Source organism: Chaetodon trifascialis, chromosome 20 (genome assembly GCF_039877785.1).
Source record: "Chaetodon trifascialis isolate fChaTrf1 chromosome 20, fChaTrf1.hap1, whole genome shotgun sequence".
Taxonomy (NCBI): Eukaryota; Metazoa; Chordata; class Actinopteri; order Chaetodontiformes; family Chaetodontidae; genus Chaetodon; species Chaetodon trifascialis.
This window is the reverse complement of record NC_092075.1, coordinates 17,502,740-17,519,769: the sequence shown is the minus strand read 5'-3', so window position 1 is coordinate 17,519,769 and position 17,030 is coordinate 17,502,740. Positions and strand designations below refer to the sequence as shown.

The following is a 17,030-nucleotide window of genomic DNA, read 5'->3' as shown; positions in this document are numbered from 1 at the left end:
CCTAAACCCCATTTAAACAACAGCATCAGTATGATCAGTGTGATCCCTTTGATCAGTAAGAGGCAGAATATGTGAAGAGCTTAGTGTAAAGACTAGAGCCACATACAAACTGCAAGCGTTGCTCCAGAAGGAACAATATGCACCCACCCACGCTCCTCAGCCGGCTCAATTTACAGCTGCACCTTCAGTATTTGACACACGCAGAAATCATATTGTAAGAAACTGTCATTTATAGCATTCAAGCTATTTCTTCGAACAAAGAAACAAAAAATCCCACTGCTGGACAAACAGGAGTGAATACTGCACTTAAAGCTACCTAATGAATGAATGAACTTTAAAATTTCACCATGTCTGCGGGTGACTGGCTAGCTGGTCAGCTAACACATCAACCATTAACTTTATAGGTCAATCCTGTGTTTACAGCTTGTTGCACTACCTGTAAATAAATAAAAAAAAAGTTTAATATCTACAGTCATGGTTGCAAGTATTAGCACCCCTCCGGAAGTGTTGGTTTTCTAGCAAAAGTCGCACACTTTTGGAGGTTTTTTGATAAAATAACCAAACCAGTATCATTTCAATAACTTATCACAACTAAAACAATTGTTTTCCCCAATTTCAACACAAAATACCACCAAAATGCTGCTTGAAATGAAAACTGCATGGTCAAAAGTATTGGCCCCTTCACAACAAGTGTCTTTTGTACTGATAAAAGCACATTTCTCATAGTTACAATCTTGTGTTGAGGTTATGGGTAGTCAGACTTCAGCTCTGGTAGCATTGCTGACAAATAAATCAATCTGCCTTTTACTGATTTACAGCTCCAGAGGAAGCACAATAGCCTTAGAGCATCACCTGGCCATAGACATGCTTCACTTTAAGCATGGTGCACCTTTCAGGGTATTCTTCATTCTTCATCCTCCAGACATAAACACTGGTCAGGAGGCCCAAAAGGTTCTAGTTTTGTTCCGTTGCTCTATAGAATTAACTGCTAAACCTATTGCCACTCATTTATATGGTTTTGGTTCAGTATTCTGTTCTGTTCATGTCTATGGAGTACATATGGACGAGGAACAATAAAGCATACACTGAAAAGTGCGCCCTTTCTAAACTGAAGTATGGCAACAACTAGGTGATACTGTAGGGCTCTTTTGCTTCCTCTGGCACGGAAAATCAGCTGCATGCAAAGGGGAAGGTAGATTCATTCAAATATTTGGAAATCCATGGAGAAAACATGCCTTCCATGGAAATCAATTGAACTGTAATGTTAGTCAACTGGAGCCTATTGTCCTTTAGAACTGGACTGATATTTGTCAGGAATGCTACCAGAGCTGAAGTCTGACTACCCATAACCTCAACACAAGATTGTAACTATGAGAAATGTGCTTTTATCAGTATGAAAGACGCTTGTTGTGAAGGGGTGCTGCATGGTCAAAAGTACTGACCATGCAGTTTTCATTTCCTGCAGCATTTGTGTTGGTATTTTGTGTTGAATTTAGGGAAACCAATTGTTGTTTTAGTTAGACAAGATAATGAAACAATCCTTGTTTGGTTATTTTATCAAAAAAACCCAAAAGTGTGCGACTTCTGCTAGAAAACCAACACTTCCAGAGGGGTGCCAATACTTTCATCCATGACTGTAGGTATATTAAATATACAGCTTATCTTCTCACTGGCAGCATCAGCAGTACAGATCATGATTTCAAAACACTTAGGCACAAAGATAATCTTAGATCATCAAGTTCATATGGTCTTATCTTATCACAGGCCACAACATTCATGGGCGGTTTACAGTCCAGTGGCTGACAGGAACACACATGCTGTTGGCCAATAGGAAGATAAGAAACAATGGAGGGCCTTTTCACGTCTCTGCTCGTCCCACACAAGGAACACAGTACTGTACGCACACAGCTGGAGAAGCAGATTTCATTTATGAAACATACATTACAAAGCATTTAAGGGTCACTTTACAACTCTTTTTACTGATTAGATCCCATTTATGAGGCTGTGTGACTCTAAAACAAGTCAGTGAGTGACTCTGTCACTGTGCAAGCTGTCATAGCCAGTTATTTCTTTAGAATTCCAGATGACATTTCACACTACTGATATTTCCCTAAGATAATCATGTATTAGTTTTAGAAATGTGAAAAACAACACTGCTTGCTCTTTCTTTACTTGAAATGCGACATAAAATAACCTCAACAAAAGGCTTCTTTCCCAATCAGTCATCGCTGTATGTCAGTCTTAAGTCTTTAAAGACATGCTCATGGTCTCATGAGGGGTTACAGGAGGGCATCATTAGTCCAGTGGAAAGTCCATGGCTCAGGTCAGTAGCCTTCGTTGTTCCACGTCACCTCATAGTCTGGATATCGAGCCTTCAGTTTCTCAGTCGTGACTGCATGGTTTGCTCTTCCAAATCCCTGTTAAGAAAAATTACCACAGCAGTGTTTCATTAAAGTCCAAAAATAATCATTTATTTCAGCTCACGTAATCAACAGTGAATGTCATGATAATGTCAAAGGGATCTTCTAAGCCTCTTTTAGCTCACACTTATGGGTTTACTGTACCTTTACTCTATGCACTGTCATTGTTTGCATAATTTCAGGTTTTTGTTCTGCAGATTTTCTCACCATGGAGTATCCATAGACGTGGATCTTCTTGGCTTGGGAATCATGTTTGATCCTCCCTCCTCCGATACACTCACAGTCCAGGTGGCCGCTCTTTTCCAGCTCCTCAGAAACCTTGTCATAGATATCAGCTGCAAGAAAAGGTTTAGAACAAGTGAGCAATTCAGTAACACTGTGTCTGTGCTTTCTAAGGTATTTAATCTCTAATTCACAATTTACTATTTGGGTTATGACAGACAGAGTAATTTGAATCACAAATGTTGGCATTAATAAGTCTATATTTTAATGCATAACAGCTGTGCTTCAATTCTGGCTTAAACACAGCATTTGTTGGTAGTTAACTTGTGAATGAAGCCACTCATGTTTGAGCAGCCAGCTGTCCATAAAATATGGAAATGCATCATCACAAACGGCTGCTTGTTGTGCAGACAGGCTGCCTCCATCTGGTGTTTGACGAGGTGATGACTTGTTCGATCATGCTGTCTACTTCACATATAAACCTATGTGTGGAAATGAATGTACTCATAAACTGTCTTAAATTATTGCAGGTCCAGGCAGTTTCTGTGGAGGATACAAATTCATGGAATAAAGTGAAACCCAATAGACAGTGTTATGTATTTATTTGATGTTTGCATTAACTGTCTCATAAGTGAATGATGCCTTTTGTGTTTAATAACTGAACAAAATGCTTTTCATTGTGATGTGAATTTTCTACGCCACATTATCGTCTAATCCTGACACACTGTTGCATTTCAGTGTTGTCCAGCAGGGGGCAGCATCGACCATTACACTAAAAGCACGAGTGTGTGAGTTTTATTTGACCACGCCTAACCATTAGAGCGTGCTGTTATTAAGGGCATTACCGCGATTTATATTGAACAAAGAGGTCTCTGACACAAAATGACGTGGACATCATAAAGTGCACCCTGGGTGCACAGCTTTTGTGTTTCGAGGGGGACCCGGTGCTAGACTCCCGTTAGCACTCTTTGGTTTAGCTTAGTGCCCCTGACTCACCATGGTACTCAGCCCAGCCGTATCCTCGGACTATATCTATCTCTGAGTCGTCGTCCGTCTCTTTGCTGTGAACTCTGATGAGGACGTACTTAAACACGCCGGACGAGTCGATGTCTGCCTGCGGGATGTTGGCCATCAGAGCCGCAGCCTTCGTCTGTGTGCACATCTCCGCACTGCTCAGCGACCACACCAGCACACAAGTACTACAGACAAACAGACAAAGTGCTTGAATTTTCTTTACAGACTCCGTGTCTGTTTTCACAGAAAACTTTACAACTCCGTAAACTGCAGCTATTTTGATGTAAATGGAAGCAGAGCTGCGTTTCCTCCACCGTTGAGCCCGTTCCGACATGCAGTAACAACATATCAGGACTTCCGGTTACAACTTTCAAAATAAATGCCGTATAACGGTTACTGAATCTAAATCCGCATCTAAATGCTGAATTGACAGCATGCAAAGAGTATTATCCACAAATCTTTTATCTTTCTAATCTAATTTCCCTCCAGTTATTACTTTTACCTGCCCTTGTCATTCATGTTTGTTTTGTCTTGTTTTTGTAAGATTTACGGTTACAGTCGATCAATCTCTGATTTTTTTTTTGGTTTTTGTTTTGCCGTTTTTTGTGTGGAGACATTTATATACGTCTCTGAGCCCCTCCCTCACTGTACATACTCATTTAATCATAGCATCCTATGTCCCTGATCATTTTCATTGTACAAGCTGATAGGCCACATCAAATACACTACACAAATACACTTCATTCCATATTCTGTAATTTGTTCCACATATTATTTATTTTCCCGACTCAAATTACTCATGTGTGCAATAACTGAGTAGGTAGAGCAATTACAAAACAAATTACACATTACAAATCACACACTACAAAACTATCTGAAAAAGAACTAAAAAATCTCCGCTTTTATTCTGATGGCAGGACGACTGAACCGGAAGTCATCAGAACGAGTCGTACACTTCCGTAAAGCAAAGCGTTCTGATAGTTGTAGTCCTGAGCAGACCATGGACGGAAAGAAGCATGAATGGAGAGGACCCAAATACAGTGCGATGCTTGAACGAATGACAAAGCAAAACAAAAAGAAAACAAAACATTTATTTTGTTGTCTGGATAAAATATGCAACGTGATCCACAAAGAACAAAGTAATGTCACGATAATTCAAACTTTGCAGTGACCTCATATGAACTAGGCATTTAATGTGCCTAATTCTGGTGAAAATGTTGGGAAGATATCACATTTTTTAATCTATAACCTTTAATCTATTGTCTAACTGCATCTAACATTGACGGAATGGACCAACCTTCACTGGACTGTCTAGTGTTTTAAAAAAGAAAAATCTTATTAAGCTGTAAGAATAGTTAAAAAAAAGAAAAGAAAAAAAAAAAAAGAAGCTAAAATACACATAAAAATTCAATATGTGGAGGCTTTAATGGCTCTGAAACATCTTGGACGTTCCTGGAAAAGGTGCCCTGATAATGAATAGTTGCTACCAAAATCTCTATTTACCACAGCAACACATCACAAGTTGCCTTTGCATTTTCATGCCTGCAAAGCTGCGACATATTGGAATGTCTTTAGACTAATGTTGCAGCAGAATGCAGTAAATGGTAATGTTTGAGACCACTGATCACCCGTTAAATGTGAATTGATCTATATTTGTCGACAATGTTTTCATGCAAACATTCTTTGGAGGGTTCAGTTGTTTCCATGTTTCACCTCAGCCTCAGAGGGAAAGGGCAAATAAATTCAACACATTGTCACTGTGGGCATGATAGCATGCTCCTGTTAGCATTTACCTCAAAACACCGCTGTCGACAGCCTAACAGTATTGGACTGCACTGCACTGCATGTGTAATGTGTTTTCCAATCCAATACTGATGCCCTTAAATATTATTGTCATGGTGCAAAATGTCTTCCTGCATAAGACAATGCAGTCCAACAACACTACATTTGTCAAGTCCATATTTTTTGTTGAAAACCAAGCATTGCTTTTTTTCTGTTTTTACTGACTTAAAGTCAGCTTTTACCAAGCAGTGATTCAAGTCTGACAAAATGAGTTCATAACCTCCCCCGTGTGATGCAGTTTTTTGTCAGTAAGGTTCATGAAAGGCAAACACCTGCTGTTCACCATGTCTGGATGTCAGTGATTCGCAAAAGCTGATCTAAACAGATGGAAATATGAAGAAAACCTTTCGCCTGAAAAACATCTTTGAATACAAAAATCTGAAAATAGGGATTGTCGACATATTAAACATTTAAGTTCAGTTTAAGTTCAGTCACACCTTTTACAAACAACAAAAAAGCTGGGATTTCTTACAGTCCGTACAACCAAAAATTGGTTTGACTTCAAGAATTAAAAATTACATTCAGACCTTTTTGTATTGCCAATGCCACCAGGGAAGGGCTGTTTTTAAGGCAAGACAGGTGAACAGGGCAAACATTTTAACTTATAGATATTACCATGAAACATCCTCAGTTGATTACTTACATTAAGACAATTATTTTTTGTATTACAAGTTTTCTGAAATTTAATGTTGGAATATGTGATATATGAAGTGATTGTCTCTTTATAAATCTGAAAATTAATAAAGGCAGCTGAAAAATTCTTGTTTAAGTTTGTTGACATCTCTTTTTATCCCTCCAATATTGTCAACTAACATAAAAAAAATCCATTTCACCTTGATTTCAGAAATAAAAAGTTATATAAACCAGGCTGAGTGATGCGTGAACAAACTCCTCTGCAAAGACCTTCAGAGTACAGGTAGGAATGGAACTGTTATGTTTGGTGTGTGTAAGTGCTACTGAAGCAAAGATTTCTGGCTCAGAGTGAGAAAAAAAACAGAAAATGGCCTTGAAAGATATGTATTGTAAAATTCTAGACACTTTTAGACAAGAAACGAGACACTGCAGGTGAACAGGACAGAAACAGGCATCACCATGAAACAGCTCCAGTTAATTACATAAAGCCAATTATTGTTTGTATTATGTTTTTTGAAATGTTAAAATATGCAAATGAGTTGTTATCTATTAAATATGTGCATGAATTAAAATGAATGAATGTTTAAATGATGTTTTCTTTCCACGAGTCTGAAAGAAGTCAACTCAAAATTGACCAGTGTATGAAAAAATGATGCTTTCACCTGTTGTGTCTCCCCTTAAACCTACAGAGCAGTTTGACAGTATTTGGTCAGTGACATTTTTTTCATTGTGTTGAACTCCAGCACACTGGATGTGAAATAAATAAAAACTATGAAGTTAAAGCCCTGACTTTCAGCTATAATTTGAGGGTGTTTGCATATGTTTAGGATTATCGTCTTGCTATATTAACCTAAAATTAGGGGACTATGTATAAAAAGAGAAACAGTTCCTACTGTTCATAATGTGGACATCCTTGAATAAAGCTCAAATTCAGATCCAGTGTGCTGGAGTAAAGAACCAACAAAAAAAAGCATTACTGTCTTTCTGTTTTGCCGCTGTACTGCATGTTGTTGCAGTATCTAGATGGTGCTTTCACTGCCTCCTTTCTTCCTTCCATCACGAGCTCGGAGTACGATGAAGACCAGGACTGCTGCCATTAGGAGGACAAAGAGAAAGATAAGCGTTCCCCACGCTCCAGGGGTCAGGGCCTTCCTCAGCCCTACGCTCTCTGCCGGCAGCAAATTGCTCAAACTGAGCATGTAGCCCAGAGCCCAACCCACCGAGGCGTCCCCTGCCTGGAGGACCAGCAACACATGATTACCGCAAGCTAGTGGAAAATGGGTCTTTATTTTATGTGCCGTCGCAAATGAGGATTGAAGAGTGATGAAATTCTCACCTTCTTCTGGAAGGAAATTCGTGGGAACGACGTCTCATCAAATCTGTATCCTCTCAACATGAGAATCTTAACAAACACAGAAGAAGCGCAGTAGTCCTGCAAGCGAGACTTCTGCTCCGGAGCAAGAATCAGCATCTGGAAATGTTGGATAAAGAAATAAAATCAAAAATGATGCCCGTCCGCCCAAATGTACTGTATAGCGCTACACACACGCATGAACACACACACACAAGATATTATCCATCAATAGAACATAAAAGGAAAAGAACATTACTTGATTGAAAGTCATCGTGCACACAGTTTTGGCAGCCTCCTCCAGCTGTGCAGGCGTGTTCGCAGTGATACTAGTGATTTGCTGCAGGAAGGCGTGAATGTAGAAGAATGCAGAGAACGCCTGATAACACAGAAAGAGGACAGAACACAACATTCAGACTCCGGGCCATTGAAAATAATTATCCATAGGAGCAATAAATCATATTAATATAATGTCTACAGCCTATGTTTCGGTGTTTTTCTGAGCACATTGAGGCCATACTGTGCGTATTCTAATGTAGCCTATACAAAAAATCCTGTAAGTTGTCAATACATCTGTAAAAAAAGTCACACCGTGCAGTTACTGCATTCATTTCTGCACTTTAGCTGCAGTAATTCTTACACCATTACAAAGCTAGGCTAATAAATAGATGTGCATTCTCAGTATATATCTATCCACTCATCCATTTAGTCAATTACCTGTACTTTATTTAAGTATTTACATTTTTTGAGACTTTCTATTTTTCTTCCACTATATTTCAGAGAGAAATATTGTAGTTTGTACTTCAGTACATTTACCTCAAAAACAGGATATTATAAATATGATGAACTCATATAACTCACAGGAAGAAGTTTCATTTTAAATGCTAACACTGGATTTTTTTCTGCTTTTTTACATTTTTGCTTTCAGCTGTGAATAAATACAACTTTGGTTTTGATAGTTATGCACATTTTACTGCAAAGAGTTTCAGTTGAATAGATTTTCGAATGCAGGATTTCTACGCATAGTGGAATATTTTTATACTGTGGCATTGCTGCTTTCACTGAAGGACAGATGTCACATTGACGTTCAGTCTGCTCATAGATATCCATTTAAATTTTAGATCGGTGCTGATCCTTATGCACGCATGCTTTACATTTTTGTTTGAGTGCTATACAGTGTTAGCTATGTAAATAATCTCTAACATGCAGTTTGACTGTCTGTGGTTGTGAAAAGAGCAAAAGATGATGAACTTTGTAAGCATCACTAACATTCTGTCTGTACCTCTTGTGTACAGGCTGACCTTTAGTCTACAATGCCAGTGTGTTTAACCTCTCTGCATCATCCATTCCCTCCAGCCATTCTTACCACGAAGCTACCGGTGACATTTGGCTGGAAGACTTTATCAAAGGAGCACTGGGAGAAGGGGCAGCTGTCGAAGGAGAAGATCTCAGACACGTTGCCCACACAGTGTTCATAATGCCCACTGCCTTGTACCGTCAGAGAGGCCTGGGAGTCGTAGGAGCTGGGTTTGTACTCTGCCGTACACGGAGAGTTGAATATACTGTTCAACTTTAAAGTTCTGCTGTGGCCTGCAGGATAGCAGGGGTGAGTGACTGAGCCAGAGTAACCCTGAGACTGAGAGAGAGAGAGAGAGAGAGATAGATGTATTGCAGATTTTAACTATGAAGTGTGAGTTTTAGTGAGTGTGGCCTGTTACACTACCTTCACTATATGAACCAGCAGTCTCTTGAGGACCTGGTCCTGGCCGTAGCACAGGAAGCTGTGTGTGTACAGAGAGTACTCCTGGCCATAAAGACGCAGCTTTATCATGTCATTTTTGTCCTCTACTTCCTCCTGAGTGGCAAATGTTATCTGGGTGGACGCCCCGCCGAAATCAAGAGCACCCACTGTGGGCCTGCCGGGGCTGAACCAGTGCCCCACGAAACCATACTGCAAAGAAATAATAAGAGAAGTCCATTTTCTACACATTGCTTAACAAGGGGAGGAGGAGGAATTTCATTGGCTCATGCTGCCCAAAATTGGGGAGCCAAATTCCCCCAGTCAACCAAAAGTTTCATCCCCATCAACACAGTCACATTTGACATCAGAGGGAACACTGATCCAAGAGCCTTTGTGTTAAAGTGGCCACTAGGTGCCATCAGTCACCCACTACATCTGCTTTAAGAGGCAAACATCCCCAGTCAGATCATATTTTTAACAATTTGGTGCAAAGGAAGAAAAACATTTTCAGTTAATTTCTTAATGGGAAATCAATCTTTTTTGAAAGATTTGCAAATATTACAGACACAAGTGAAGTCACTACTCCTACCCTTGTTCACTTCTCCCACTTTCCCATCCTCCAAACCATACACATATTTTGACAGAGGGGGGCAGTAACAGACAAACAGACGGACAGACAGACAGACAGACAGACAGACAGACAGACAGACAGACAGACAGATGAACAGACAGACAGACAGACAGACAGACAGACAGACAGACAGACAGACAGACAGACAGACAGACAGATGAACAGACAGACAGACAGACAGACGGACAGACAGACAGACAGACAGACAGACAGACAGACAGACAGACAGACAGACAGACAGACAGATGTACAGAAAGAGAGGTGAACAGTCAGGCAGATGAAGCAAAAGATGGATGGAGACAGATATAGAGAAAATGAAAGTGGGGAAAATGAATACAATAAAAATATTAGATTTAGATTAAAGTTCTGGCAGCCTGATGACTACAAATGCACACATCACACATGCTCTGGTACCTTTATGAAGTTCTCTAACAGATAGTTGACAGTGACCCAGCCGTACGCCCCCTCCTCCTGACCGCTCAGTATGGCTGCCCCCTGGTAGCTGAAAGGGTAGGACTGGATTTTGTGGCCGACTTCCTGCAAAATCTGAACCGACTGCTCCGGGCTGGAGATACTGGTTGGGAGAAAAAGGGCTCATCCCAGTGAGACAGCTGAGCACAGAATCTCTGATGCATCTTTTGTGTAATCTAAATCATTAAAAGACCTGAGCTGCAACCAGCACTGCAGGAACAATTAAATTAGTTCCTTTATGCTGACTGTATGGAGTTGAATCAACTGCAGCCTTTGGACACGTTTGCACTGAGCAAACGATTTACATCTTCATCTCCGACCGAGTGATGGGGCAGCTGTTTTCTGCTGCATATTTGCATGAAGTCATACCTCACCTACGCTGTGCTCTCAAAGCTTCACCCACGGTCACACTGTCTCACTTCATAATCGATCAGATTGCTAGCTATCTTAACAACCAAGCCAAGACAGCAAACTCCACACATGACGAGTTAGTTCATCATGTGTTTGTGTTCCTTGTTTAAATAAAGAAATGATGAGCGCCTACAGGGCTCATATCTTAACAGACACAGGCCACAGATGCTCTGTATGCAAAACGTGTAAATATGCAATGCAAGATAAGATATACAAGTTCAGTGAGTCAAGAACATGTCTGTATAACTCCTGTGAGTCCAGATGTCTGCACATTCAGTGGAAATCATTTTTCTTCCACTGCACTCTGAATCTGATGAAATTATTTTTAGAAGGATGTCACTGTTGATATCGTTTAAAAAATGCACCAATATGCAATGTCATGGCTGATGCTGATATCACATTTTAATAAGCGACAATACAAGTAATGTCAATTCATTTATCTGCCTCTGACATGATGATATATAGTTGCAGTATTCAGTCACACACAGTGGACATTGGACCATTAGCAATATTTCATTTTTCTCACTTATGTGATAATATATGAGCTACCAATATGTGATGCATACATATATTTTAATGCTGGTTTTACAAAGCATAAAGTAAATATCATGTCTTCAAGAACATTTCAGTGTAGATGAAAATTTATGCTTTTATTATTATCACACTGTGTGAAAGGCTTAGCGGAGGAGGAGTCATAGACCTAGACCAGATTTGAGGAAACAAAGCAAGATAAACACACACACACGCACACACTGACTCACTGCAGAAGCCTCATGCCAGCCGTGGCTCCCAGGTACACAGGTGTGACGTGGTGCCGCTCTTTGGGGATGGCCGTCACTGCCTGGTCAAGACACGCCTCTAAGCTCTGCCCTGCTGCTCCCGGTTGGCCCGCATAGCTGGAGATCCCTCCTCCTGAGCAAGAGATTAACAGGATAAAAAAAACCAAACACCTGATTACATTATAGACGTGCAGAATCTTGTTCCTCACAAAACAGCGATAATCTCCTCACAACAGTGGGTGACCTTTGAAAATGAGTTCTTTTCTTGACTCAAACTGAAAAATCAACTTGAAGAACAACATGTTAGTTATTCCTTACTGTTACCAGAGGTCCCTGATAAGAGAGTCCATAAAAAACACTGTGAAGAAAGCAAATGTGACAAATTTATTTAGGAGATCTTGTGTCTGATTTGCATTTTTAGGAGTTTGTAGTTTTATCTTTCTCAGACATCCACCTCAAGGTCAAAGTTCACTTCTGACTGGGACATTTTTACAATTACGAAACGTGACAATGTAAACATTATGCTCATGACTAATTGGTGGGAAAGTGTTTGTTTATCTCCGTCAAGAAACATAAAAAGCTTTTGGCAGGAGTGGCAAAGCACAGAGCTCCACTCTGACTCATTCCTGGTTCACGATTATCTCTGTGAGACACAGATTAGTTTCACTCACTGTGTTTTGCTGTGATGATCATCGATTCATAGGAAACAGCTGGCGCTATTTCAGATTCAAACCACTGGTGAATATGGCATGAAAAACAACTTAAAGTTGGCCGGTTTCAAAGTAAACTAAACACACAGTGGCCATTAGGAGTGCATGCTCCTGGTGTTATTTCAGTATCAGTATGTAAGGGTTAAAACGTCCGTGCATGGTCAGTATAGCACTGTGTTGATTTCCATTCATTACCTAGAATGAGGTAATCATTCACTCTAGTTCAGGTAACTTACCTGAGCCAAAAAGGTGCCTTTCAAAGCCACGTCTCCAAACAGATTTTTGATGGAGAAAGCGCTGATACTCACCCTTAACATGGCATTCACTGTGCTGAGTGACCACGCCTGTGCCATTCTGCTTGTCTGCCGGCCACTTGTATATATACAGAGCTGTGTGCGAAGATCCAGCATCCAAGACAATCCCATACTACAGAGCGAAAGACAGAAGAAAAACATCAAAAGGGGGGAAAACAGTGGAGTTTGAAAAGGTTGCGACCAGGCTGTGCGACCTGAATGGTAGCTTCTAGAATGTCATTTTTTTTTGTCATTGTTTTAACTTTTTCATATTCGACATATCTATGTTAGCTCTGAAGCAGAAAGTATGTTCAGCCTTGACAATGTTTCTCCATGTGATCATAGTCTTTACATTTTGACTTATTTGTTCTCTGTGAAGCAGCTCTAAATGTTCAGTCTTACTGATGTCGTCGATATGGTTTCAGCACTTTGATGTACAGCTTTTGTATTGTACACACAAGATTTACAAATTCCGTATGGGCCGCTTAACACCATAGCTACAAAATATAAATCCTAAAATGGAGTTGTCTCTAAAATCCAGGCAGTTTTTGGTCCACTGCCTGCATCTTCATGAAAATGTGCAAATTGAAACTGTGTTTGTGAGGTATCTTCATGCAAAGATCAGCTCAACAAATAGAAATCTTTTGAGTCTCCAGACCATCTGATGTCTGATATGATAATGATCTGTCTCAATCTTCCTGGGAACATGCTTTTTAAAACTTTTCAATTTCACATTCAGGCATTTAAAGGGATTTTGGCTGCAGAAGTATGTCCCCTATATTCAACCAGTTCCCATGCTCACTATTTGCTGGCCCCCTACCTGCATATTTGGCCAAAACAATCTCACCAAATCACATTTCCTGTCACTGCAACACCAGTGACTCACAACTGATAAATGCACCAATAGTAACTGTTAACCTACCTGGTACTGTGGCAGAGCCCATTCATGTCTTCACCTGTCTTCACACAGCTGGACTCTTAACAAGAGCCAACTGAATAGATCACAAAAGCCCAACTTAAGCCTCTTTGTGCAAATAAATAATCTGATTTAGGGACCATCCTCAAGTTAAAATTTTGCATTTTGTGTCTTTATGGAAGTGCCTTCATCAAGGAGTGACAAAATCACATCTATGAGAGGCAAATCTCATGACTACCAGATGCAAATGACAAGATATGGTGGCTGTAAACTCAGCATTGTTGCAGTAAAGGTGAATGTTGTGGGAACTGAACCTCCAGGTGCATCTGATCATCCTGTTCGTGGATGCTCTAACATAATACTTTATTACCATATGAGGAACCTAAACTATATGAATACAGTGTGATTTATTCCCTATCCTTAAATAGAGATATCTATCAAAACTGAAAGGACAGTTTTATATCCTGCGCCTGTGTTCCCACCATTTATCTGAAAGACAGAAAAACTTCCTCAAATGCTGTTGTCCACTCTCTGTGCTGAAAAGCCTGTTGCCCTGACAGCGCTTCCCCTTTCACCACAATGTGGAATAAAATATTACCGCCACAGCTTTGAAAGGAAACACTCACAATGTGTAGAAATCCAGCCATGCAAGAAGGTATGTGAGTGAGGGACCACACACTCACACACGCATGCACGCACAAATCCATGTGCAAAAATAGACACACATGCTCATCCCTCCTCACTCGGGCATTTGCGAACACTAAACTTCTGTAATCAGTGACCAGTAACATCATGTGGAAGTGTGCCTCAGTATTCCACATAATATTTTCTCATTACTGCTGTGCAGTCAGTTGTAAGGACTCGCTCCATCACTTGCCAAAAACACAGAGGAGCTCTAATGATCTGCTTTGTCCTTTCATTTGATACACTATGAGAACTGTTGCACTTTCCCTGAAAAATGTAAGAAAAACCCTTTTGTGTCCTTTTCGTGACTGGTCAACATCATTGTTGCTGAGTGAAAGGGACGCTACATTATACTGAAAAAGGAACCAAGGGGCATTTAGCCGGTGGCACAAAAACGAGGGAGCAGAGGGAACAGAAGCTGGAGTCGATCTGTGCAGTGTCCTGCTCTGAATGCCTGAACAGCACCTCGCTACAGCTTCGTCTATCTCATGTTTGTCAGTTGAGGTTTCCTGTTGGAATCATTAGATGTAAAGCTAAATAACATGAGGACACTGTGTCCTGGGTTCAGTAAAGGTAGATTTGCACCCCATTCCTGTGGTTGTAGTAGTATGTCTGTCTCTGCTTGGCGGCTGCATCTGCTTGCCTGATTTCTTCCTTGTTTGGCCATTTTAGGTCTAAAGTCTGAGACAGTGTGGGTAAAGCTGTCCAAACCCTCTGACTCTTCAAAGCTGTGTGGTAGATGAAGAAAGCATCGCCCTGTGCAGCAACTGTTCTGTAAATTCAATTGACAAGTGGCTGACCTGGAGCTGGAGGTCTGTGGCTGTGTGGTCTTTCATCTGTTGCATCCCCTGTGGTGTAGCTTGGATGTGGCTCAGGACTGTCTATCTGTGCCACCACATCTCATCTCTAAAACTTTGAACTGTACCCCTGCAGAGAGCATCAGCTGCTGCTAAAGGCTTTCTGGTGCAGCCTCTGCATTAAAGGGCATGAGTCTCATCAGCAGCCTCTGGCACCTTACTGCCATGGTCTTTACTGCTCATCAAGGATACCAGGAGCTCAAGCACTCTTTCTCTATATGACCATACCAGGTCTCTGCATCCCAGGGGTCTCCTGAAGCAGTAGGCCACAGGTTTCAGTCCTCACCACACCGCTGCAGCAGTACCCCTCCAAGCCTGTAACCGGATAGCATCATAGACATTCCAAGAAACTGCTTGAGCTCTGATATGTGTTGAGGTTGTGTTTCACTCCACTCTCATCAAAGATATGCCCCAGGATGCAACTTTGCCACTGTTTGAACTTACATTTAACTCTGTTCAATTTGAGACCTGCCTTGATCACATTTAGTCCCTGCTCCTGACATCTATCATGGATCTCCATGTTTCTCCATGAACTAGGATGTCGTCCATATAGACATGTGTTCTGTCCAGCCCCTGTAAGGTTTCTGCCACAAGGTCATAAAACATTGGTAATCAGTGAAAAATGCTGTTGAAATGATAATGAGAGTTAACTGGACACATAAACTTTCTCTTTTCATCCATCTTTTAACCTGCAATCATCAAATCAGTGCTTACAATCTAGGTCCTGTGGTGTTTTTCAATATTAAAATGTCCATTCATTTGACTTTTTTTTTTCATATGTATCATACCTGGAGGTGTCATAGATGAAAAAAAGAATAAACTGTGTCCATTAGTTACTAATTTGAGCAAATTACTAATTTGTTTTCTCCATTCATTATCAGAGCCTCTTCCTCTTTTGTAGGGCAGCAAACACTGTTGGCATGATGTATTCAGTCATCCTGAAGTTTGAGAGGATGACAAAGACTTTTGATGAACAGGATGATAACTGCAGTATCATCAGTAGTATCAATTTTTTTCCAGTCTGTTATCCTGTAAAATATGTAAAAGTAAGGGATCTCAAAGACATCAAAATGCAATCTAAGATCTAAATAAAAGTGATCATTAAATTAATAAATTATGCGATTAAATTGTATGCACAAATTAAAGTTGTAATTTTTTTTTTTTTTTTATCACTGACATATCTGTAATAATTCACACATATATCAGATGAAAATTTTAATTGGACTTGATACACTTTATATTGTCACTCTTGGCCTTCCATATATATTTAAGGTTCGACTGCTGAGCAGAGGATATTCATGCCTCTGAAGACAGTAAAGGATACGACTGTGTAACGGAGAAAGGAGATGTGTTGGTGTCGCAGAATCCTTTAGTGCCACAAATTCCTGTCTAACACCTTTTGCTGGCAGCGTGCGCCCCAGAGCTCTGGTTACAAACAAGTTAACACGCTGACAAACACTGATCCCAAAAATACCCAACGGAACCGACCTTACCATGAACCCCGGAGCCTCCTGGACGTCTTCAGTGGGGACAGTCAGGAGCAGGATTGCAACAAGTGCGAAGACCAGCAGCGCGATGGGGACGACAGGATGAGCGGCGCGCTGAGCCATGAAGGGAAAGTGAGAAGTGCGGCTCCGCTCTGCGCCCGCTGGAAATATGAGCGCTCACTTAATAGCGGCCAAGTGGGAGAAGTGGGTGATGGCTTCCCGCTGGCCGGACGTTATCACTGCCCGCCTGTGGTTCACGCTTCACCTGCTGCCTGCCTCCTGTTTTACATTTCACTTGAGCTAGCAAAGGCTGACCTGAATTTATGTTCCCAGCGCGTCCAAGTCCTCCTCCATGTGCTCCTCGGTCAGTGAATGAATGCAGCTCCAAGGCTACTGGTGCCATGGAGGGAAAAATGTTTTTATGATGGCCAGAGCTGGTGGAGAAACCGCTGCTCATTAACATTCAACGGTCCCTGAGGTTGGGTATAATCCCCACCTTAACTTATATAAGAAAGAGCGAGAGAGAATAATCACATGACCTATAATTATTCAATCAATGGGAAAGCAA

The 17,030-nt window shown here is 40.8% G+C and overlaps 2 protein-coding genes across 2 annotated transcripts; both read right to left on the bottom strand.

Moving 5' to 3' along the window:
• Positions 1 to 214: 214 nt before the first annotated feature.
• On the bottom strand, positions 215 to 4,008 carry phpt1 (phosphohistidine phosphatase 1). Its single transcript, XM_070988971.1, has 3 exons — positions 3,639 to 4,008; positions 2,628 to 2,755; positions 215 to 2,417 (listed from the first exon to the last, which is right to left on the bottom strand). The coding sequence occupies exons 1-3, from the start codon at positions 3,988 to 3,990 to the stop codon at positions 2,325 to 2,327; spliced, it is 573 nt and encodes a 190-aa protein (XP_070845072.1). The 5' UTR covers positions 3,991 to 4,008; the 3' UTR covers positions 215 to 2,324.
• Positions 4,009 to 4,408: 400 nt separating this feature from the next.
• entpd2b (ectonucleoside triphosphate diphosphohydrolase 2b) lies at positions 4,409 to 16,836 on the bottom strand. The gene is made up of 9 exons (XM_070988895.1): positions 16,469 to 16,836; positions 12,534 to 12,651; positions 11,498 to 11,648; positions 10,269 to 10,428; positions 9,206 to 9,433; positions 8,849 to 9,118; positions 7,742 to 7,861; positions 7,468 to 7,602; positions 4,409 to 7,366 (listed from the first exon to the last, which is right to left on the bottom strand). Exons 1-9 carry the CDS (start codon positions 16,583 to 16,585, stop codon positions 7,151 to 7,153), a joined length of 1,515 nt encoding a protein of 504 aa, XP_070844996.1. The 5' UTR covers positions 16,586 to 16,836; the 3' UTR covers positions 4,409 to 7,150.
• Between the last annotated feature and the right edge of the window lie 194 nt (positions 16,837 to 17,030).